Source organism: Lycium barbarum, chromosome 10 (assembly GCF_019175385.1).
Source record: "Lycium barbarum isolate Lr01 chromosome 10, ASM1917538v2, whole genome shotgun sequence".
Classification (NCBI taxonomy): Eukaryota; Viridiplantae; Streptophyta; class Magnoliopsida; order Solanales; family Solanaceae; genus Lycium; species Lycium barbarum.
The window spans coordinates 6,065,653-6,084,925 of NC_083346.1; the positions used below are offsets into that span (position 1 = coordinate 6,065,653).

The window sequence follows — 19,273 nt, forward strand, 5'->3', positions numbered from 1 at the left end:
ACGTTTTCCATCAAACGTGTTAGAATTTAGATAAATGATGTAACGCAACTGCATCCGCCTGTGAAGTCACGATGCAATAAACATAACAAAAGGGAAATGTGTACCAAGTTGCTATCCGCTCCTGTTTACTTTTTGGTTTTTTTCCTGCTTAATTATTCACTATTAAAGTTCCTCAAAAACAAAATAGAAGAATCTCGACCGTCCCACCACATAACATCTTCTGTCATCTTTTTTATGTTGTTTTCTCTTTTTGGTTCAGGCACGTAAATATTCCACGCCCGTAATATCTTAGTTATACTCAAATATCAAACCATTGGAGCAGTTCCACGTGTCTGCCATTTTCTGTTCCTGTCAAATAGCAGTCATGTTCTTTGAAGACTAGCAAGACATGACCAGTTCACTTAGTTATACAGCTCTTGTATATATAGTACCCAGAATCTTGAAAATCCCCTTATCGTGTATTTTTGTTTTCAAATACTGAGTGCATTGATATGAGGTATTATTGAAGCTAAAATAAATAGAATGGAAAGGTATGAAATTGTGAAAGATATTGGTTCTGGCAGTTTTGGTGTAGCTAAGCTAGTGAAAGATAAGTGGACAAGTGAGCTTTATGCTGTCAAGTATATTGAGAGAGGAAAAAAGGTTTGCTTCATCTCTTTCTCCCAACCATTCACCTCTTCTTCTCTTTTGTTTCTCACCTGATTTCTGGTACGGGGAAATGCTCCCTAGCAAGATTGTTTTCATTTCTAAGGATCGAACCCGTTGAATATTCGTATGGTTGTTATGTAGTATTATTGTTAATTGTCAAGATTCATTTTTGCTACTCTTTCTTGCCTTATTTTGGGTTTGTCCGTGCAGATGGATGAGCATGTTCAGAGAGAAATCATGAATCATAGGTCCTTGAGGCATCCCAATATCATTAAATTCAAGGAGGTAATTATTAATGCATCATTTAATGAAGTTTTTCATAGTAAAATCTGTCTGTTCATAAAAGTTATGGGTTCAGCTGAACTCAATAGTTTTGGCTCAGTCCTAGTATTATGTATATTGAAAAAATCTATTGGAAATATGTGCGAATATTAAATTTTGAACCCATCAACTCAAATGTCAGTGAATTCAGTGCATCCGAATCCAGAAAATTCAAATCGTGGATTCCCCTTTGATCATACTAATTTAGTAACAGATAAATTTCTCAGTCAGTGATTGTTTTAAGTTGTAAACTCTGTTGAACAGCCTGTTATACTTATTTGAAGCTGAGATTCCCTTTGTCATGTTAAAAGTGCTAGCTTTTTCAAGATTTTGCCTCTTTAAATCAGATGCCATTTTAGTATTTTGAGCAAGCAAATGAAACCCCCTTTGATGTTTGATTCTTCACATTTAGTGGAAGCTTGAATACATACAGCTATCACAATTCTCGATGTTCTTAAGAAAATAGGATCATTTTCAAAATATAGGTAACCAACTCAACCTGTTTTTATTGTTATGTACTTGAATCTTGATTTCACAAGCTAAGAAACTGTACCTTACATCTGATAATGCAGCCTCGTTCATTTGTTCTGTTGAAGTATGTGATCATCGCATCTAGAAGCTTAAGCTAATAGAGAAGCATTCTTTTATTTAATTAATTATATTCTCAATGCGCTCCCTCACGTGCGGTGCCTGGTTCTTTTACATTGGCCAAGTGCGTGAAATTTATTTTTCATAATGGTGGTGGTGAGACTTGAATCCAGAACATATGGGCTCTGTTTGCTCATTTAGAAGCTTAAATTGATAAAGAGAACACATTTTTATTTAGTTAATTAAATTCTCAACAAGTTCCGTCTGAGACCAATAATGGCTCATCAGATTTCTGTTATGAAGATATCAAGAAAGCAGAGAATCTGATTTTAGCTAATCTGAATATAGAGTTTCTTGGACCAGAATTTTAGATCATGTTTTTCATTATTGTGCAGGTATTTCTTACCCCAACTCATCTAGCAATAGTGATGGAATATGCGGCTGGCGGAGAGCTGTTTGGAAGAATTTGCAATGCTGGTAGATTCAGTGAAGATGAGGTAACATAAAAATTCTAGATTTTTGTCACATCTTTTAGTTTTAATTTTAGCAAGCAATTCTGCTGCTCAGACTCTCCAAAATGTTACTGCATTGATTCGAATTCTCCAAAACTGCACTACTTTTAGAGGGTCTGACACGCATTAGTGACATTTTCAAAGAGACCTAGCAACATAGGTAGGCAATCAAGTTAGTTCCTCTTATTCTTGGAAGTTTGAGATACACGTCTATTTTTATTTTTCATAAATCTTATAGAAGTTTGTATACTGAAACTTTATTAAATAATCCAATTTTAGTGTCATTGTAATCTGAATTCCTTGTTAATGCAATCTGTCCTGTTTTTGGTTATGATTTTTCAGGCAAGATTTTTCTTTCAACAACTTATATCAGGAGTCAGTTACTGTCACTCAATGGTAAATGAGAACTAGTAACTAAGTTTATTTCAATTGGTCTATGCTTTAATACCCAAATTTACTCCTATATGATGCTTGTGATGTGCAAATATTTTCTTGAATGCAGCAAATTTGTCATAGAGATCTCAAGCTCGAAAATACACTCTTAGATGGTAGCTCAACACCGCGCCTTAAAATATGCGATTTTAGCTACTCCAAGGCAAAATATGAACTCTATCCTATGTTGAAATTGGATTATTTTTTCAAAAATAGCTTCTGATTGTTGTATAATTCATTGTTTAGTCGTCGGTCCTGCATTCCCAACCCAAATCTACTGTTGGAACTCCGGCCTATATCGCACCAGAAGTCTTATCAAGAAAGGAGTACGATGGGAAGGTACGATTATAATGATCTTTTAACTATAGAGTAGCAAACTGCTGTAACAGATTAAATTGGTTTGATAGTATATTGTCAGTATATATAACTTAAATCATTTAATTATTATTTCAATTAATGCATTGATTTGTTGACTAAACTTTATGGTTTGCATGTCATCATTTTGGATGTAAAGCTAGCAGATGTTTGGTCTTGTGGGGTTACATTATATGTGATGCTTGTTGGTGCTTATCCCTTTGAAGATCCTAGTGATCCAAGAAATTTCAGGAAAACTTTGACAGTAAGTTATGTTTCATTTTTAAAAAACACGTTAATTTTCACGTATGGTCACTAAAGGTGACCCGCTATAACAGTAAAGTCATTTTCATTGACCAGACGTGAAATTAACCCTCTATATATAGTCGACTTCTTGTTTCATTTCCTCTTTTTCTTTCCTTAAAGATGAAAAATTTTGGTTTGTGGCAGAGGATATTGAGTGTTCAATATTCAGTTCCTTATTACGTTCGACTTTCGAAGGAGTGTGAGCATCTTTTATCTCAAATATTTGTAGCTGACCCTGAGAAGGTTTGTAGTTTTATTTTTCTCTTCAAATTTGTACATCCACTTTCTTTTTGTTTGTTGAAAATCAGCTAATTCTATGATATTGTATTTGTAGAGAATAACCATAGAAGAGATTAAAAAGCATCCTTGGTTTCTAAAGAATTCGCCTATAGAATTTATGGAAGGAGAGGAAGCAAGTTTACAAATGAATGGAGAAAATGAACCCTCTCAAAGTATTGATGAAGTGTTGGCTATAATTCAAGAGGCAAGAAAGCCAGGAGAAGGGCCCAAAGTAGGTGACTTATTTGTTAATGGAAGCAGTAGTCTTGATCTTGATGATGACTTAGATATTGATGCTGATATAGATGATGTGATAGAGACAAGTGGAGATTTTGTCTAAACTCAATGTGGTCAGACTCTTTATCAGATCTCGCATATAACGTGAGTTTAGTGTAGTTTTAGTGCATAGAATTGTGTAAATTGTGTCATGGAAGCCAAAGTAAAAGCTATGATGAGGATCCTCCTTAGCCATGGATAATGAAAATGGTCTTTTCTCCGTTGCTTAACCATGGTTAAGTGATATCAGATATAGTATGTATTTTGACTTTGGTTTGTAACAACTAAGGTTAAATTTTCAGGAAAAAAGCTTGTTGCGGGTAAGTATTTATCCTTTTTAGCATAGTGGTTTTACTCCCTGGCTTTTTTGCCTTTTGTTTAATCTCATGTTATAAGATACTATGTTAGAAATATTCATCATGTATGACCCTTTGTATTCTATTTAACTCTCTTTATAATTGTAAATATACACTACAAGTTGTTCTTATGTTATGAACCACGGGTTCTTTGTTAAGTTGATTTTAGTAATGGTGTGATTTGATTAGCTCTGAAGTATTAGAATAAAAAAAAATGCAAAAATAATTTGTCTGTTAATGCATGCAACTATTAAATATTGATTAGTGCAAGAACCATGAGTAAATTACAATCTAAAAACTTTATAAAGAAACATAAGATCTTTGTCAAGTGGGTTATATTAAAGTTTGTGATTTGACCAACTTAGTTCTTACAACGACCTTAAGTTAATATATCATAATAACTATGTTTAGTCAAATATTCTTAAATATTTAGTGAATTTTTTCACCCATATATAAAATTTGGGCAAAAATTACTGAATCGCGTGAACTCATATATTACATGTCTGATCATCGCTTGCCCTAAAGACATTTGTTGGTGTGCATGAGTAATTGAGCATTGTATCTTGATCTACTACTAGAATCATAAAGAAGTAATTACTTATTCTCTAAAACCTTTGTTGATAATTTATTCGATGAATTTTCTTGAATGTTTTTTAAAATGACGGAAAATAAGCAACATGGTCAGTGAGAAATGAGAATTACTTAAGCCACGTGGTCAATAAGGATTCATATAACCGATTCAAACTTACTAAGGATTGAGAAAGCATAATTGAGAAGTTTTAATCCAACCATAAGAGTATATATTATTATAATATTTACATCTAACTCGAACTCAATTGCTTGTTCTACTGCTGAGTGCTGACATCCATTATCTCATGGCGCGTTGCTTAGGGTCCATTAAAGTAGGAAGCACACCATATTCGAGATTAGCATCCTTTTTTGATAGGTACCAAAGACTACCAGGGATTAGCACTATTATAATGACCATTCTAGCTCCTAGTTTTATTGATCAAAAGCTATGGATGGTATATTTTTTTGCTGGAACAGGATAATGAATTTGCTGCTTCTTGATTCTGATGTGTCTTCCCAATAGCCCCAATAATTGATATATGTGCCCGGTGCCGCACTTAAAAGTTAGTGACAAACCTTGCTATAATAGTTGTCTTGTTATAAACTGCTTGTACATATTGTCCGCTTTGGCGCACCTCACGGCTTTAAAACGCGTATACAAGTAAAGGCTTCAGGCCCAGCTTATAAGCACGCACACAATCCCGTGTGCGAGCGATGTGGGAACTTCAAGTTCACAACACACCCCCTCATCGCGAGCATCGTGCTGATAACGTGTTATAAAATAATAACTATAAAGTAAATATACGGAAGAAATATGTAGAGAGAATATGTAGAGAGATATCAGTTTATATTACTTCTGCTCTTTCAACATTGCATCTGTGCATCCTATTTATAGAGAAACAGGACATGAGATATTTTGAGATATTTTGGGATATTTTGGGATATTTTGGATATCCACTATTTGGGATATTTTTGACACTCCCCCTTGGATATCCATTAATAGATGATGTGTCTCGTTAAAACCTTATTAGGAAAAACCCTGTGGGAAAAAGTCCTAATGAAGGAAAAAGAGTGCGCATATCTAATAATACGCTTTGAGAGTTGCCTCATTAAAAACCTTACCAAGAAAACCCAATGGGACAAAACTTGGTTAAGGGAAAAAGAGTACAACACGTATTTCACTCCCCCTGACGAAGACCAAGATTCAGATGTCGGAGTCTTCGCATTCCATTCTTGAATATCATCTTCTCAAGAGTTGAAGTTGGCAAAGATTTAGTGAACAAATCTGCAGGATTGTCACTTGAACGGATTTGTTGCACATCAATATCACCATTCTTCTGGAGATCATGTGTGAAAAATAACTTTGGTGAAATGTGCTTTGTTCTATCTCCTTTTATGAAACCTCCTTTTAATTGAGCTATGCATGCAGCATTATCTTCATATAATACTGTTGGTATTTTTGTATCACACTTCAAGCCACATCTTTCTCTGATGAAATGTATCACTGATCTCAACCACACACATTCTCTACTTGCTTCATGAATAGCGATTATCTCAGCATGATTTGAAGAAGTAGCAACAATGGACTGCTTGGTCGATCGCCATGATATAGCAGTACCTCCGCATGTAAACAGATAGCCCGTTTGAGATCGAGCTTTATGTGGATCAGATAAATAACCTGCATCTGCATAACCAACAAGATCTGTACTACCTTTGTTAGTATAAAACAGACCCATATCGCTAGTTCCCTTCAGATATCGCAATATATGCTTAATCCCGTTCCAATGCCTCCGTGTAGGAGAAGAGCTATATCTTGCTAGCAAATTAACAGAAAATGCTATGTCAGGTCTTGTAGCATTAGCAAGATACATAAGTGCACCTATTGCACTAAGATATGGTACTTCAGGACCAAGTAGCTCTTCGTTTTCTTCCTGAGGTCGGAACGGATCTTTGCTCACTTCAAGTGAGCGAACAACCATAGGAGTACTTAAAGGATGCGCATTGTCCATGTAAAACCGATTTAAAACTTTCTCAGTATAGGCAGATTGATGTATAAAGATCCCTTTTGCGAAATGTTCAATTTGCAGACCAAGACAGAGTTTTGTCTTTCCGAGATCTTTCATCTCAAATTCTTTCTTCAAATATTCAATCGCCTTTTGGAGCTCTTCTGAAGTTCCAATGAGGTTTATGTCATCAACATAAACAGCAAGTATAATGAACCCTGATTTTGTTTTCTTAATAAAAACACATGGACAAATGGCATCATTTATATATCCTTCATTTATCAAGTACTCACTTAGGCGATTATACCACATACGCCCTGATTGTTTTAAACCATATAATGATCTTTGTAATCTGATTGAATACATTTCCCGAGACTTTAAACCAAATGCTTCAGGCATTTTATATCCTTCAGGAATTTTCATATAAATTTCATTATCAAGTGAACCATAAAGATAAGCTGTAACCACATCCATAAGATGTATTTCAAGGGTTTCATAGACAGCTAAACCCATGAGGTATCGAAATGTTATAGCATCCATAACTGGTGAATATGTTTCTTCATAGTCGACGCCGGGTCTTTTGAGAGAATCCTTGTGCAACAAGGCGTGCTTTGTATCGCACAATTTCATTTCTCTCATTTCTTTTCCGTACAAAGACCCATTTGTGACCAACTGGTTTTACACCATTAGGCGTTTGGACTACAGGTCCAAAAACCTCACGTTTAGCAAGTGAATTCAATTCTGATTGAATTGCTTCTTGCCATTTTGGCCAATCATATCTTCGTCGACATTCTCCGACAGATTGAGGTTCCTGATCCTCACTGCCCTTTATAATATTTAGTGCAACATTATATGCAAAAACACTATTCACCACAATTTTCGAACGATATAGTTCTTCACTCACTGAAGTCTCGGGTTTGCTGATTTCTTCAGGAATATCAGAATTAATCAGATCTTGAATCTCTTCATGAGATCCTTTCATAGTGTCATTCTGATCATTGTTTGTATTTCTTTTTCTTGGATTTTTATCCTTGGAGCCCAATGGCCTACCACGCTTCAGGCGTGGATGAGATTCAGAGGCTATGACACTAGTAGATTGTCCATTTGGAACATCAATTCGAATAGGCACATTCTCTGCAGGGATATGCGACTTAGTTATTCTTTTCAAATCAGTAAATCCGTCTGGCATTTGATTTGCTATTTTCTGTAAGTGGATGATCTTCTGGATCTCCTGCTCACATATAGGGGTACGTGGATCAAAATGAGATAGTGATGGAACTCTCCACGCAATTTCTCTTTTGATTTCTTTTCTCTCTCCCCCTAATTGTGGAAAATTTGTTTCATCAAATCGACAATCTGCAAATCGGGCAGTGAATAAATCTCCCGTCAATGGCTCAAGATAGCGAATAATGGAGGGTGATTCAAACCCAACATATATTCCTAACCTTCTTTGGGGGCCCATCTTAGTGCGTTGTGGTGGTGCTACAGGTACATATACAGCACAGCCAAAGATTCGGAGATGAGCAATATTTGGTTCATGACCAAATACTAATTGTGACGGGGAGTATTTATTATAATGAGTCGGTCTAAGACGAACAAGAGATGCTGCATGTAAAATAGCATGACCCCAGACGGTTGTAGGCAACCGTGTTTTCATAAGTAATGGTCTTGCTATCAATTGCACACGCTTAATAAATGACTCAGCAAGGCCATTTTGGGTATGAACATGTGCTACAGGATGTTCAACCTTTATCCCAACTGATAAACAATAATCATCAAAAGCTTGGGATGTAAATTCTCCAGCATTATCAAGACGTATAGCCTTTATAGGATAATCTGGGAAGTGTGCCCTTAAGCGTATTATTTGTGCCAATAATTTCGCAAACGCCAGGTTGCGAGACGATATGAGGCACACATGAGACCATCTCGAAGACGCATCTATTAGAACCATAAAATATCTGAATGACCCACAAGATGGGTGAATAGGTCCACATATATCCCCATGTATACGATCTAGAAAAGCAGGGGATTCAATGTCAACTTTCATTAGTGATGGCATGGTTATCAATTTGCCCTGATGACAAGCGACACATGAAAACTCACTACTTTCAAGAATCTTCAGGTTCTTAAGTGGATGCCCTTTTGAATTTTCAATAATTCGTCTCATCATTATTGATCCAGGATGACCCATTCGGTCATGCCAAAGCACAAAAGTTCCTGAATCGTTAAACTTCTGGTTTACGATTGAGTGTGCTTCCATTGTACTAATTTCTGCATAGTACAGGCCAGAAGACAAAGTTGGTAATTTCTCCAAAACACATTTCTGGCCGGAGACATTCTTTGTAATGATAAGATATTCATCATTTGTTTCATTTAATGTCTCAACGTGATACCCATTACGGCGGATATCTTTGAAACTCAACAAGTTTCTTGGGGATCTAGAAGAGAATAGTGCATCTTCTATAACAAGTTTCGTCCCCTTAGGTAGAAATATAGTAGCTCTTCCGGAGCCTTCAATTAATTTCGAATTGCCAGAAATTGTATTAATATTTCCCCTTTTTCTACGCAATTGAGAAAAGTATTTCTCATCTTTGAATATAGCATGCGTTGTTCCACTATCAATCACACAAATATCTTCATGATTTGTCATTGATCCAAATAATATTTGAGGATTTTCCATATATTCTTCAAAACGAAAGAATAGGCAAAGTAAACATCGAAGTAGATATTTTGATTAGACAAAGTATTTCACACACTTTATTATATATATATGGAAACATAACCACATTAGATAATACAAATGACATGTATGAAATATCTAAGTTAATACAGATCCATCACCGATCAGATGATCTATTTTCCCTTCAGGGAGTTCAAAGAAATCTGCCACATCTAGATGCATAGGCTCAACATTATCTTCAGAAATAAAATTTGCTTCGGCATCCTTTTCTGCCCTTTTGAGGGAGGCTTGATATAGCTCAACAAGGTGCTTTGGCGTACGACAGGTACGTGACCAGTGCCATCTTCCTCCACATCGGAAGCAATTATTTTCTGAATTTTTCTTTTGCACAACTTCATGCTTTTCATCCTTCCTTTTACACTGCTGGTGCTGAAGGGTATTATATGGTGCAAAACGAGAATCATGATTAAAATTCCTTCCTCGACCACGACCATGACCACGACTGGGGCCACGACCTCTTCCACGCCTAGAATGGCGAAAATTTGTCCCATTCACTTCAGGGAATGGGGCAGTACCAGTGGGTCGGCTTTCATGATTTTTCATCAGTAATTCATTATGTTGTTCAGCCACTAGAAGATGTGAGATTAGATCAGAATATTTTTTGAACTTCATCTCTGGGTATTGCTGCTGCAGGAGCATACTCGAGGCAGGAAAAGTGGAGAATGTTTTCTCCAACATATCAAGATCAGTAATATTTTCACCACATAATTTCAATTGAGAAATAATTTTAAACATAGTAGAATTGTATGCCTTAACAGATTTAAAATCTTGGAACCTTAAATGGAGCCAATCAAAACGTGCTTGTGGAAGTATGACCATCTTCAGGTGATCATATCTATCTTTCAGATCATTCCACAGCGTAAGAGGATCTTTAACCGTGAGATATTCCATTTTTAAATTCTCATCAAGATGATGGCGGAGGAATATCATTGCCTTAGCACGGTTTTGATTTGATGCCTCGTTTTTATCTTTGATGGTGTCTTCCAGACCCATCGCATTAAGGTGAATCTCGGCATCAAGAATCCAAGACATATAGCTATTGCCGGATATATCTAAGGCTACAAATTCACGTCTAGAAAGATTTGCCATTAGTAATGGAAAACAAAGAAATCAATACCTTCGAGGCTTGTAAAGTATTTGCTCGAGATGACAGAGTCGTGTTATAAACAGTTTGTAGATATTGTCCGCTTTGGCGCACCTCACGGCTTTAAAACGCGTCTACAAGTAAAGGCTTCAGGCCCTGCTTATAAGCACGCACACAATCCCGTGTGCGAGCGATGTGGGAACTTCAAGTTCACAACACACCCTCCCATCGCGAGCATCATGCTGATAACGTGTTATAAACTGCTTGTACATATTGTCCGCTTTGGCGCACCTCACGGCTTTAAAACGCGTATACAAGTAAAGGCTTCAGGCCCAGCTTATAAGCACGCACACAATCCCGTGTGCGAGCGATGTGGGAACTTCAAGTTCACAACATGTCTTTAATTATTAATTCTTTGCCTTGCTATAGATCAGGAAGTTTCCATAAATAATGTTAAGGAAGACCTTACAAAATGGGAAAATTTGGCATCATGCAGCAGAAGATAAACATAAACAACATTATGAATGTGTGTTGACCTTTATAACAACACTCCACGCTTAGTGATAGCGACTTATATAAAATAATTATATAGTAGAGTTGATAACATAATTATACGAGTATTGTTTTCAAACAAATTAAATAATGGGCCAAGCATTGCCAACTGTTAATAGCTAAAGGCAAAAAGGGGAAGATGGGGAAGAGAAGATTAAGGATGGTCACTCCATTCCATAGATAGTGCACATATATTATTTTTGTATTTTTCATTCCTTTCAGGTTAGAAACACGAGACGAATGTGGTCATACCCAAAAGACTATCACATCAGCAACACAACTTTCTAGTCAATCCTTCCTAACTTCGCATATGAAGAATTTGATAGCAACTTAAATAAAGTGATTATATAGTAGAGATGATAACATAATCACATAATATTATACTCATCGAGAATGAGATTTATTTTTATTTTTTTATATGAAGTGAGGAAAGCAATTAGTAACTTCTCAATAATTTGCTTATGTGCATAAATGTGATTGGTTGTTGACCTTGGCTTATTAAAAACTTGAGAAAAGACGATTGTTTTAGTGTATTATTTGGGTAAACAATTTAGAAAGACGTGATGTTCGTAATTATAAATATTCCAACTGATAGAAGTCTTTTAACATATAGTCATTATTAAGTTTTCGTTAAGTGTTGTAAAATCCGTGCGATTTATTACAAACAACTCAACAATGCCATTAATGAAATTTATTACAAACAACTCAACTTGGATTGTTTTACTCATTTGAGTCACAAAACTAACTTAATGCGGGAAGTCAATTTTTTTTTTTTTTCAAGATTAATAATAGCTCTCAACCTAAAGGATCTTACAAATGTTCACCTTTTCTTTTTTTCAAATTATACATCCAACTTTCCTTGCATCGATTAGCTATCTAATCTAAATAAATTTATGTTCTCATTTTCTCTTTTCTTTTAATAGAATTATTAACCACATGGTTACTAACAAAAACATTCACAATGTAGGAAAGTTTTTATCTAGTAACGACAGTGGTCAGACTAATTTCTGCACACCCCGATTATTTTATCAAATACTGCTAACTCACACAGTTATTTCTAATAAGTTAACTTTCGTCAATGTCACTACGCGGATTAATGAAGTAGTAAAAACTAAAAAGTGAGTGGACAACTAGTCCCATGAAAATTTCTCAATTAGTTTCCTTCATCTTGTTCCAGATTTTTACAACTCAAAACAAAGAAATGTCTATATTCTTACAAAACCATACCAAGTGTGAGACAACTTACAAATTTATGTTCTAATTTTCTTTTTCCAAGGTGTCTTTCCCCGGTAGAAATTATACAGGGCAGCCTGCTTTTACTTATACTTGTTTTTAAATTTTTTTTCCACATATACCACTTCAGATATATGGTGTTTAAAGTTAAGCTTGACAAAACCAAATCTCTGAAGTTTCATATGAGTAAGGTTGAGTAAAGTTGATGCATCTGCTTGAAGTCCAAGCAAAAATGGTTGGGCTTCAATCATTTTTGTCTTAGTCATTTTTTGCTTGATTTCAACCATTTTTATTTACACATAAGGCATATGTGTCTAAACATTAGAAAGAAATGACGGAACTCAGGCAAAACTAACTAAACTTCAGCCTTATGATTGAACTTCCGCCACATATGAAGTTCAGGCAAAAATGACTAAATTTCAGTCGTATATGCCTGAACTTCAGCCGTAGAAAGTTAGACTTTCTCAAGACTAACTTCAGACACTGTATGTCTGAAGATGTCCCGACTGATACACGTGCAAAAAGAAGACTTAAAAAGCAAGCAGACACAAGCTAAATGGTGGCGTCAAAATCAGGTGTCCTTGCACTTCACCCTCCACAGAAGAAGTGGGCTTTTTATTGAGGTTCAACCTATGAGGGGGATAAATCTGGAATTTCATGTGAAGGCCCATTATGATCACTTAGCCAAAAGGCCCAACTCAGTTCTAAGCCTTATTTAGAACAAACAAAAAAAAAAATTGAAAAATTTACTTGCCATAGCTATTACCAAGACTTAATTATGGATAGTAACTACCTTTTCTAATATTTAAGGTTAGTAGCTATATTATTCAAATTTTACATTTCATAGCTACCCCAATTTTCTTAATTAAATGTACTACCCCATAATCCCTAAGTTTTTGCCGTTTTAGCTTCATGCCTACCAAGTATATTATCAGTTTTCACACCTATTCTCAGTGTACACAACCGTTTTTTACTCAACAGCGATTTTGTATTTCGTTATATTTCAAAAACGCGAACATGACCAGACTCAACAGCGATTTTGTATTTCGTTGTATTCAAAAACGCGAACATGACCAGACTCAACAGCGATATTGTATTTCGCTGTATTTCGAAAACGCGAAAATGACCAGACTCAACAGCGATTTTGTATTTCGTTGTATTTTGAAAATGCGAAAATGACCAAAAATACAACAAAAGCAGCTACGAATTGTAATTTTGCAACTTGTAGCTATAAATTGTTAAAACATATTAAAAGTTAGCTATTTGGGTAAGTTTTCGTTACTCTAACAGCTCCTCTTTCTATGTTTTTGTCCTACAAAGATGTATTTATTTTTAAAATTTTGTTTGCCGTAATTTTTTTATTTCAAATATTTTGCAGTTCAATATAGCAATCAGACAACTGGGTGCCAGAAGAAGCTCGAGATCGACGACGACCAGAAACTGTAATAACATTATTTTTCCCATTTTGTAGACCCCTTTTGTCTATTCTTTTCTTGGTTTGTTCTACATTTTGTCCTAATAAATTTAATGAGTGTGTGTTTCTATAGCTTCTTAGCTGTTCAATTTCCTGTGGTTTAGTTTGAAAAAATGTGACTATACTTGTTAATTTAAACATAATACAGTTCATAGAATAAAAAAAATACTAAGTAATACTACATAAGTTGCTTTTATTAAATGGTTTGTTAGAGTTGCTTAGTTTTACAAGTTTTAGCTAATTTTATTGCGATATAAGGGCGGTTTTTTATGCCTGGCGATCTCTTTTTGACCAAAGGTTCTTTAAATAGGGGTGGTGTATGGGACATTTGCATTTTGCACACACCTCGACTATTTCACTAAGCAACTGTTAGAAAGGGCAGATGTATAGAAACTTTTAACGAGATAGTGTTTTCTCAACTCTCTCAAAATGGAATCTATTCCAAGCATATATGCCATGATTTCTTACTTCGACCGGGTACAATTATATAACTTTTTTGTTTTTAGATACATTTTAGTAGCAATCTAGGCTTAGGCAGATGGGAAGGAGTTATCTAGCTTTTTTTATACTCCTATGTCTTTTGAACCCTTGTCTATTTACCCGCAAGGGTGGCTCAGTTGGTTGAGTATGGGGCTTTCATAATGGAGGTCTCAGGTTCGAAACCCCCTACCTACGACAGCAGGGGATTTGCCTTCTACGTCGAGCTCGTCGCACCGGGCTTGTCTAGTGCGGGTTACCTCTCCTGTGTGGTTTGCGAGTTATTGCACAGGAGCTGGGTTTACCCTGTGCGCACCCGAAGGGTAGCGGCTGCGGGTTCCCATGTCTTTAAAAAAAAAAAAAAAAAAAGAGCCCTTGCCTATTTTGTTCTAAAATGATCAAATTCGTTGTCTGTCCAAATTATTTCTTCGTCTTATCTTCTATACCCGATTAACAATTTTACTGGATTTGGATTTTGTATAGCTGCTATTGTTCCTAGATCACAGTCGTGTGATTTATTAAGGCTGCACTGGGTAATGTAACTTACTAGAAGTCGCTTGCCATTGGCAGAAAACTGTATGTGTCCAGCTTTATCTATCTCTATGTGTTCATAGGTGACCACTTACCTTATTAACTCTATTTCTCTGGTATATGTGTCTCCCATAACCTTATTTGCACTGTTGATACTGGTGCATTAACTGTGTAGTGTTCACTACTGATAACTATCCTAATTTTTCAAAATGCAGCCGGGCCTTCTTTGACAAAAGGATCTCTCAAGAAGTCAGTAAGACGCCTTGGGAGAGGTATGGTTATGTTCCCATTATGCGACGTTCTCAGTTTGCACATTCCATCTATCTAAAATGGGTGTGTATATTTCGATAGGAATTCAAGGGCTATGTCTTCAAGATTATGGGAGGATGTCACAAGCAAGGTTTTCCAATGAAGCAAGGAGTTTTAACACCTGGTCACGTTCGACTTTTGCTATACCAAGGTATAGTTCTTTTTTTATTTGCCTTAAATGACTCGTGAATTGTCTAAAGCTCTTCTATTAAACAGGTACTCCATGTTTCCGTGGGTATGTTAGGCGAAATGGAGAACGCAAGAGGAACTCAGTTCGTGGATGCATTGTTAGTCCTGATCTTTCTGTCTTGAATCTAGTTATTGTGAAAAAGGGTGAGAACGATTGCCTGGATTAACAGACACTGAAAAACCAAGGATGAGAAGACCCAAAAGAGCTTAAAAAATCAGGAAGAAGCTCTTCAACCTTTCCAAGGAAGACGATGTCAGGAAGTATGTCAATACTTACCGACGTAATTTCACAACCAAATCTGGTAAGTTTTCAACAGTAAAAAGCCTGTTTGGCTTAGCTGATAGGCTCACTGACAAGCACAAGTGTTGAAATTGATTTATAAATAAGTAGTTACATGCTTGGATATAAGTATTGAAACTTATAAGCAGAAACCAATTAGCCACAGTCTTTACAGTTGATTAGTGATTTCCATATAATAAGGGAAATTTACACATTTGAAGGGGAGCCTTGGCGTAACTGATAAAGTTGCTGCCATGTGACCAGGAGGTCACGGGTTCGAGCCGTGGAAACAGTCTCTTGCAGAAATGCAAGGTAAGGCTGCGTACAATAGACCCTTGTGGTCCGGCCCTTCCCCGGACCCCGCGCATAGCGGGAGCTTAGTGCATCGGGCTGCCTTTTTTTTTAAAGGGAAATTTACACATTTGGCCGTTCGGCCAAAAATACTTACATTCGCTAGCCAAATATACAAAAATATACACTATTATGTATCAAAAATGAATATTTTATGTGTATTATACATTAATATACAAAAAAAAAATATACATTTGTTGGTATTTTGGTGGGTGGCTATTTATGTTAATTTATCTATAATCAAACTAGGAGATTGTGCATGCTTCTTGTCGCTTCGTTATGATAATTATGATTTTGTTTTGTTTTTTGGGTGACAGGGAAAAAGGCGAGCAAAGCTCCCAAAATCCAGAGACTGGTTACGCCATTGACTCTGCAAAGGAAGAGAGCTAGAATTGCTGACAAGAAGGAGAGAATTGTCAAGGCTAAGGCTGAAGCTGCTGAATATCCGAAGTTACTTGCGAGTAGGTTCAAGGAACAAAGAGAGAGATGTAGCGAGAGTTTGGCGAAGAAGAGGGCTAGACTATCTGCAACTTCTAAGCCATCTATCGCTGCTTAGGTCTCTCGGAATGTAATCTCTGTTTAGTTTGAGTTTACTGTTGTGAGGAATTCCTTCTTTTTTTTAATAGCTTAATTTTGTTCTTAAAGATTTGAGGTTTTGTTTTTTGTTCTTTGGCAATGTTAAGAGTTATAAGGGAACTTGTTGCTAGCTTAATTCTTTCCTGTCTTTACCTTTTCTTTTCGGCTCTTGGTTGGCTGTAGTTAACACTGATAATCTAACAATTCCAGAGCACAATTGACTCATAGATGAACTCAAGTTGGAATCGACTATATGAATTTGCACTAACCAAGTTGTTCCATTCAGGCTCGCCTTTTTTGCTTGGGATGTCTTAACCTTACAAAGATGAATGCGGTGAAGTGATTGGCCTATTTTCTCATTTCTAGTATTTCTGAAACTTGACAATGTTTCTGTAAGCTACAAAATATCTTCAAGACATCCCAATGGCCAACCAGTAAGAAGACTAGACTCTGAAGTAAAATCCAAACAAAGCTAACCATAAAACATTGAAACAAACAATCTGATTGATACTATCTCATGGTCTTAAAATTACAAGAGACTTTTACTCTTCTCTCTTTGAAGTCTCAAACAAGACTTCAACACGCGGCCTACGGCTATTAGCCACTCTGCAATCCCGTCTAATCTCACCAGGCCGGCCTGATTGCAGGTCACCCATCCTTATCATCCCATCAGCAAAGGCCTTAAAGAATTTTTCTTGACTTACACTAAACTCTCTAACATATTCCCTTGTAATAGGGTTAGCATGAAGTGTTTGATCAGAATTCAAGAACCCTCTTCCATTCACCAAGTCTTTGAAATACTGATTGTCAAATATTTCAGGTGTTGCATCCAAATCTCCTGTTACGTTCCCATCTCCACCACGTGGACATAACTTGTCCAACTTCTCTCTGAATCTTGGTTCAATGGTCGGATCAGGCCGGCCCGAACCGGACTGATTATACAGCCTAAACACAATAGAAAAACACCTTCCTTTGCCAATGGAATGAGAACCAGAAAGGGCTACAAGATCTCGGACAGAAAGATTAAATCTACTGAAAAGATCAATGAGGTATGTTGCATTTGATCTTGGACTTGGCATAATCTGGTTTGAGTCTTCTTGGCTTGCAGTTAAACTATCTAGCCTTCCCAACTTCACTTCCCAATTTGGACCTCCAGTCTGATGAGTTAAAAATAAAACAAATAAGATGCTCTGTTTTACCAAGAAAACCAAAAGACAAACTAGGAAAAGGAAAAGGAAAAAGAGGAAATTTTTCATCATAGTTACTAGTACAAGATTTGGGGTTCCTTTTTACCTTTTCTTTTACTCTACTCCCTCATCAAATTGCAATAATACAGCACAATGACCAAGAATTTAGTATAGTAATCAATAATTTGTGAGCGACCAAAAAAGACAGGTGGTTTTTATCTAAATGGAGCCGTTTGTCCATGACTAATATTTCGCAAATTTGAAATACTTTATATTTTGAGATTATTTCAAATAAACATTTGTTTAGTGAATTTGCCCAGTATTTCAACTTCAAGCTATAATTTTAAGTATGAAAAACATGTTTTAGGAGTTTTTCCAAATTTTCACTCAAAAAACTTCTAACTCGTCTTTTTGTCAAAAAACAACTTCACTTCCGAAAACCCTTTTTCAACTTAACTTCAATTTTTATTTTATTTTTTCAAATCCCAACCAAACCATGTCCTAACGCCTACTAAATTTTGATGGGCAAATATTTATATCCATCTTCTCCTCCACCCCCCACCCCACCCCCACGCCCAAGAAAAAAAATATGATATTTTTCCTTTTCTGGAAATAGATTTATGGAAGTTGAAAAGATGATTTACCAGAACAACAGCATCTCTAGCAGCCATGATTAAAAGATCAGCACAAGAAACAACACCAGGGCAGGCTCTCTCCAAAGCCTCTTTAACTTCATCAACAACTTCATAAGACCTCAATGAATTTATATTAGATAAAGCTAGTTTTTCTCCAAGCATGTTTGGTGTATCATCCAACAACAAAGAAGCATCACATCCCTAAAAATACCAAAAAGAAATAACTTTTATATACCAGAAAAGTATGACAAAAAAAGGGGTACTAATTAAATTAGATTCTTGAAATTCTTACATTAACAAAACAATCATGAAACTGCAATCTCATCACTGAAGCTACACTTCTTACTTCTTTTTTCATTGCTTTTTTCATCTCATCTTTGACTATAAATTCAGCTTGTGGACAAGTTTCTGAGTAATAATTTGGCCTTAAAGGAGCAGCCATGGCTGAAAGATCCAAACTTTTGAGGAAAATGAAGAAAAAAAGAAGGGTATAAACCATTCTTGATTTTTTTTTATTTTTTTTTTTAGTAGTGTTTAATGTTTTGTTGGTTCTTGAAATTTTTGTGCATGAGGAGAAATAGTGGGGATTTTGGGAAGAAGGTGAGAAGGGAGATGAATGAAAATTCCTGATTTGCATGTTTTGTCAGCATTATATAGGAGTTTTTGGTTAAGACAAAGTGGCCAATTGTGAAGAGTTTGTTTTGGGTTGGGTGGCAAATGGGGGGTGTGTGGGGTGGGGCGAGGGGGTAGCGTAGGGTCAAGAACCTCTGCATAATTTTGATAATCACTTTTGTCATTTATTTCCTGATATTTCAACCAACTGGACCCACTTGTTGCATGGGTAGTGGGATAGATGATGTATTTTTTTATTTTTATTTTTTTTTAGTCACCACTCACCGGAAGCGAAATTTACTGACCTGATTAATTTTTATTTACGTCGAATTGAAAGTAAAAATACTCCTTACTAAAAAGATTTTTATTTGCAGAAATTGAATTCAAGACTTTCATTT

At 35.9% G+C, this 19,273-nt stretch overlaps 2 protein-coding genes and 1 pseudogene across 2 annotated transcripts; 2 read left to right on the forward strand and 1 right to left on the reverse strand.

Moving 5' to 3' along the window:
• The first annotated feature begins 187 nt into the window (after window positions 1-187).
• Window positions 188-4,203, forward strand: LOC132614821 (serine/threonine-protein kinase SAPK2-like). Its single transcript, XM_060329368.1, has 9 exons — window positions 188-642; window positions 859-933; window positions 1,953-2,054; window positions 2,412-2,465; window positions 2,572-2,664; window positions 2,748-2,840; window positions 3,016-3,120; window positions 3,306-3,404; window positions 3,496-4,203. The coding sequence occupies exons 1-9, from the start codon at window positions 523-525 to the stop codon at window positions 3,778-3,780; spliced, it is 1,026 nt and encodes a 341-aa protein (XP_060185351.1). The 5' UTR covers window positions 188-522; the 3' UTR covers window positions 3,781-4,203.
• A 10,771-nt stretch (window positions 4,204-14,974) lies between these two features.
• Window positions 14,975-16,542, forward strand: LOC132614413 (small ribosomal subunit protein eS6-like; annotated as a pseudogene).
• A 229-nt stretch (window positions 16,543-16,771) lies between these two features.
• On the reverse strand, window positions 16,772-18,887 carry LOC132614412 (peroxidase 17). Its single transcript, XM_060328863.1, has 3 exons — window positions 18,556-18,887; window positions 18,273-18,464; window positions 16,772-17,598 (listed from the first exon to the last, which is right to left on the reverse strand). The coding sequence occupies exons 1-3, from the start codon at window positions 18,760-18,762 to the stop codon at window positions 16,984-16,986; spliced, it is 1,014 nt and encodes a 337-aa protein (XP_060184846.1). The 5' UTR covers window positions 18,763-18,887; the 3' UTR covers window positions 16,772-16,983.
• Window positions 18,888-19,273: the final 386 nt, after the last annotated feature.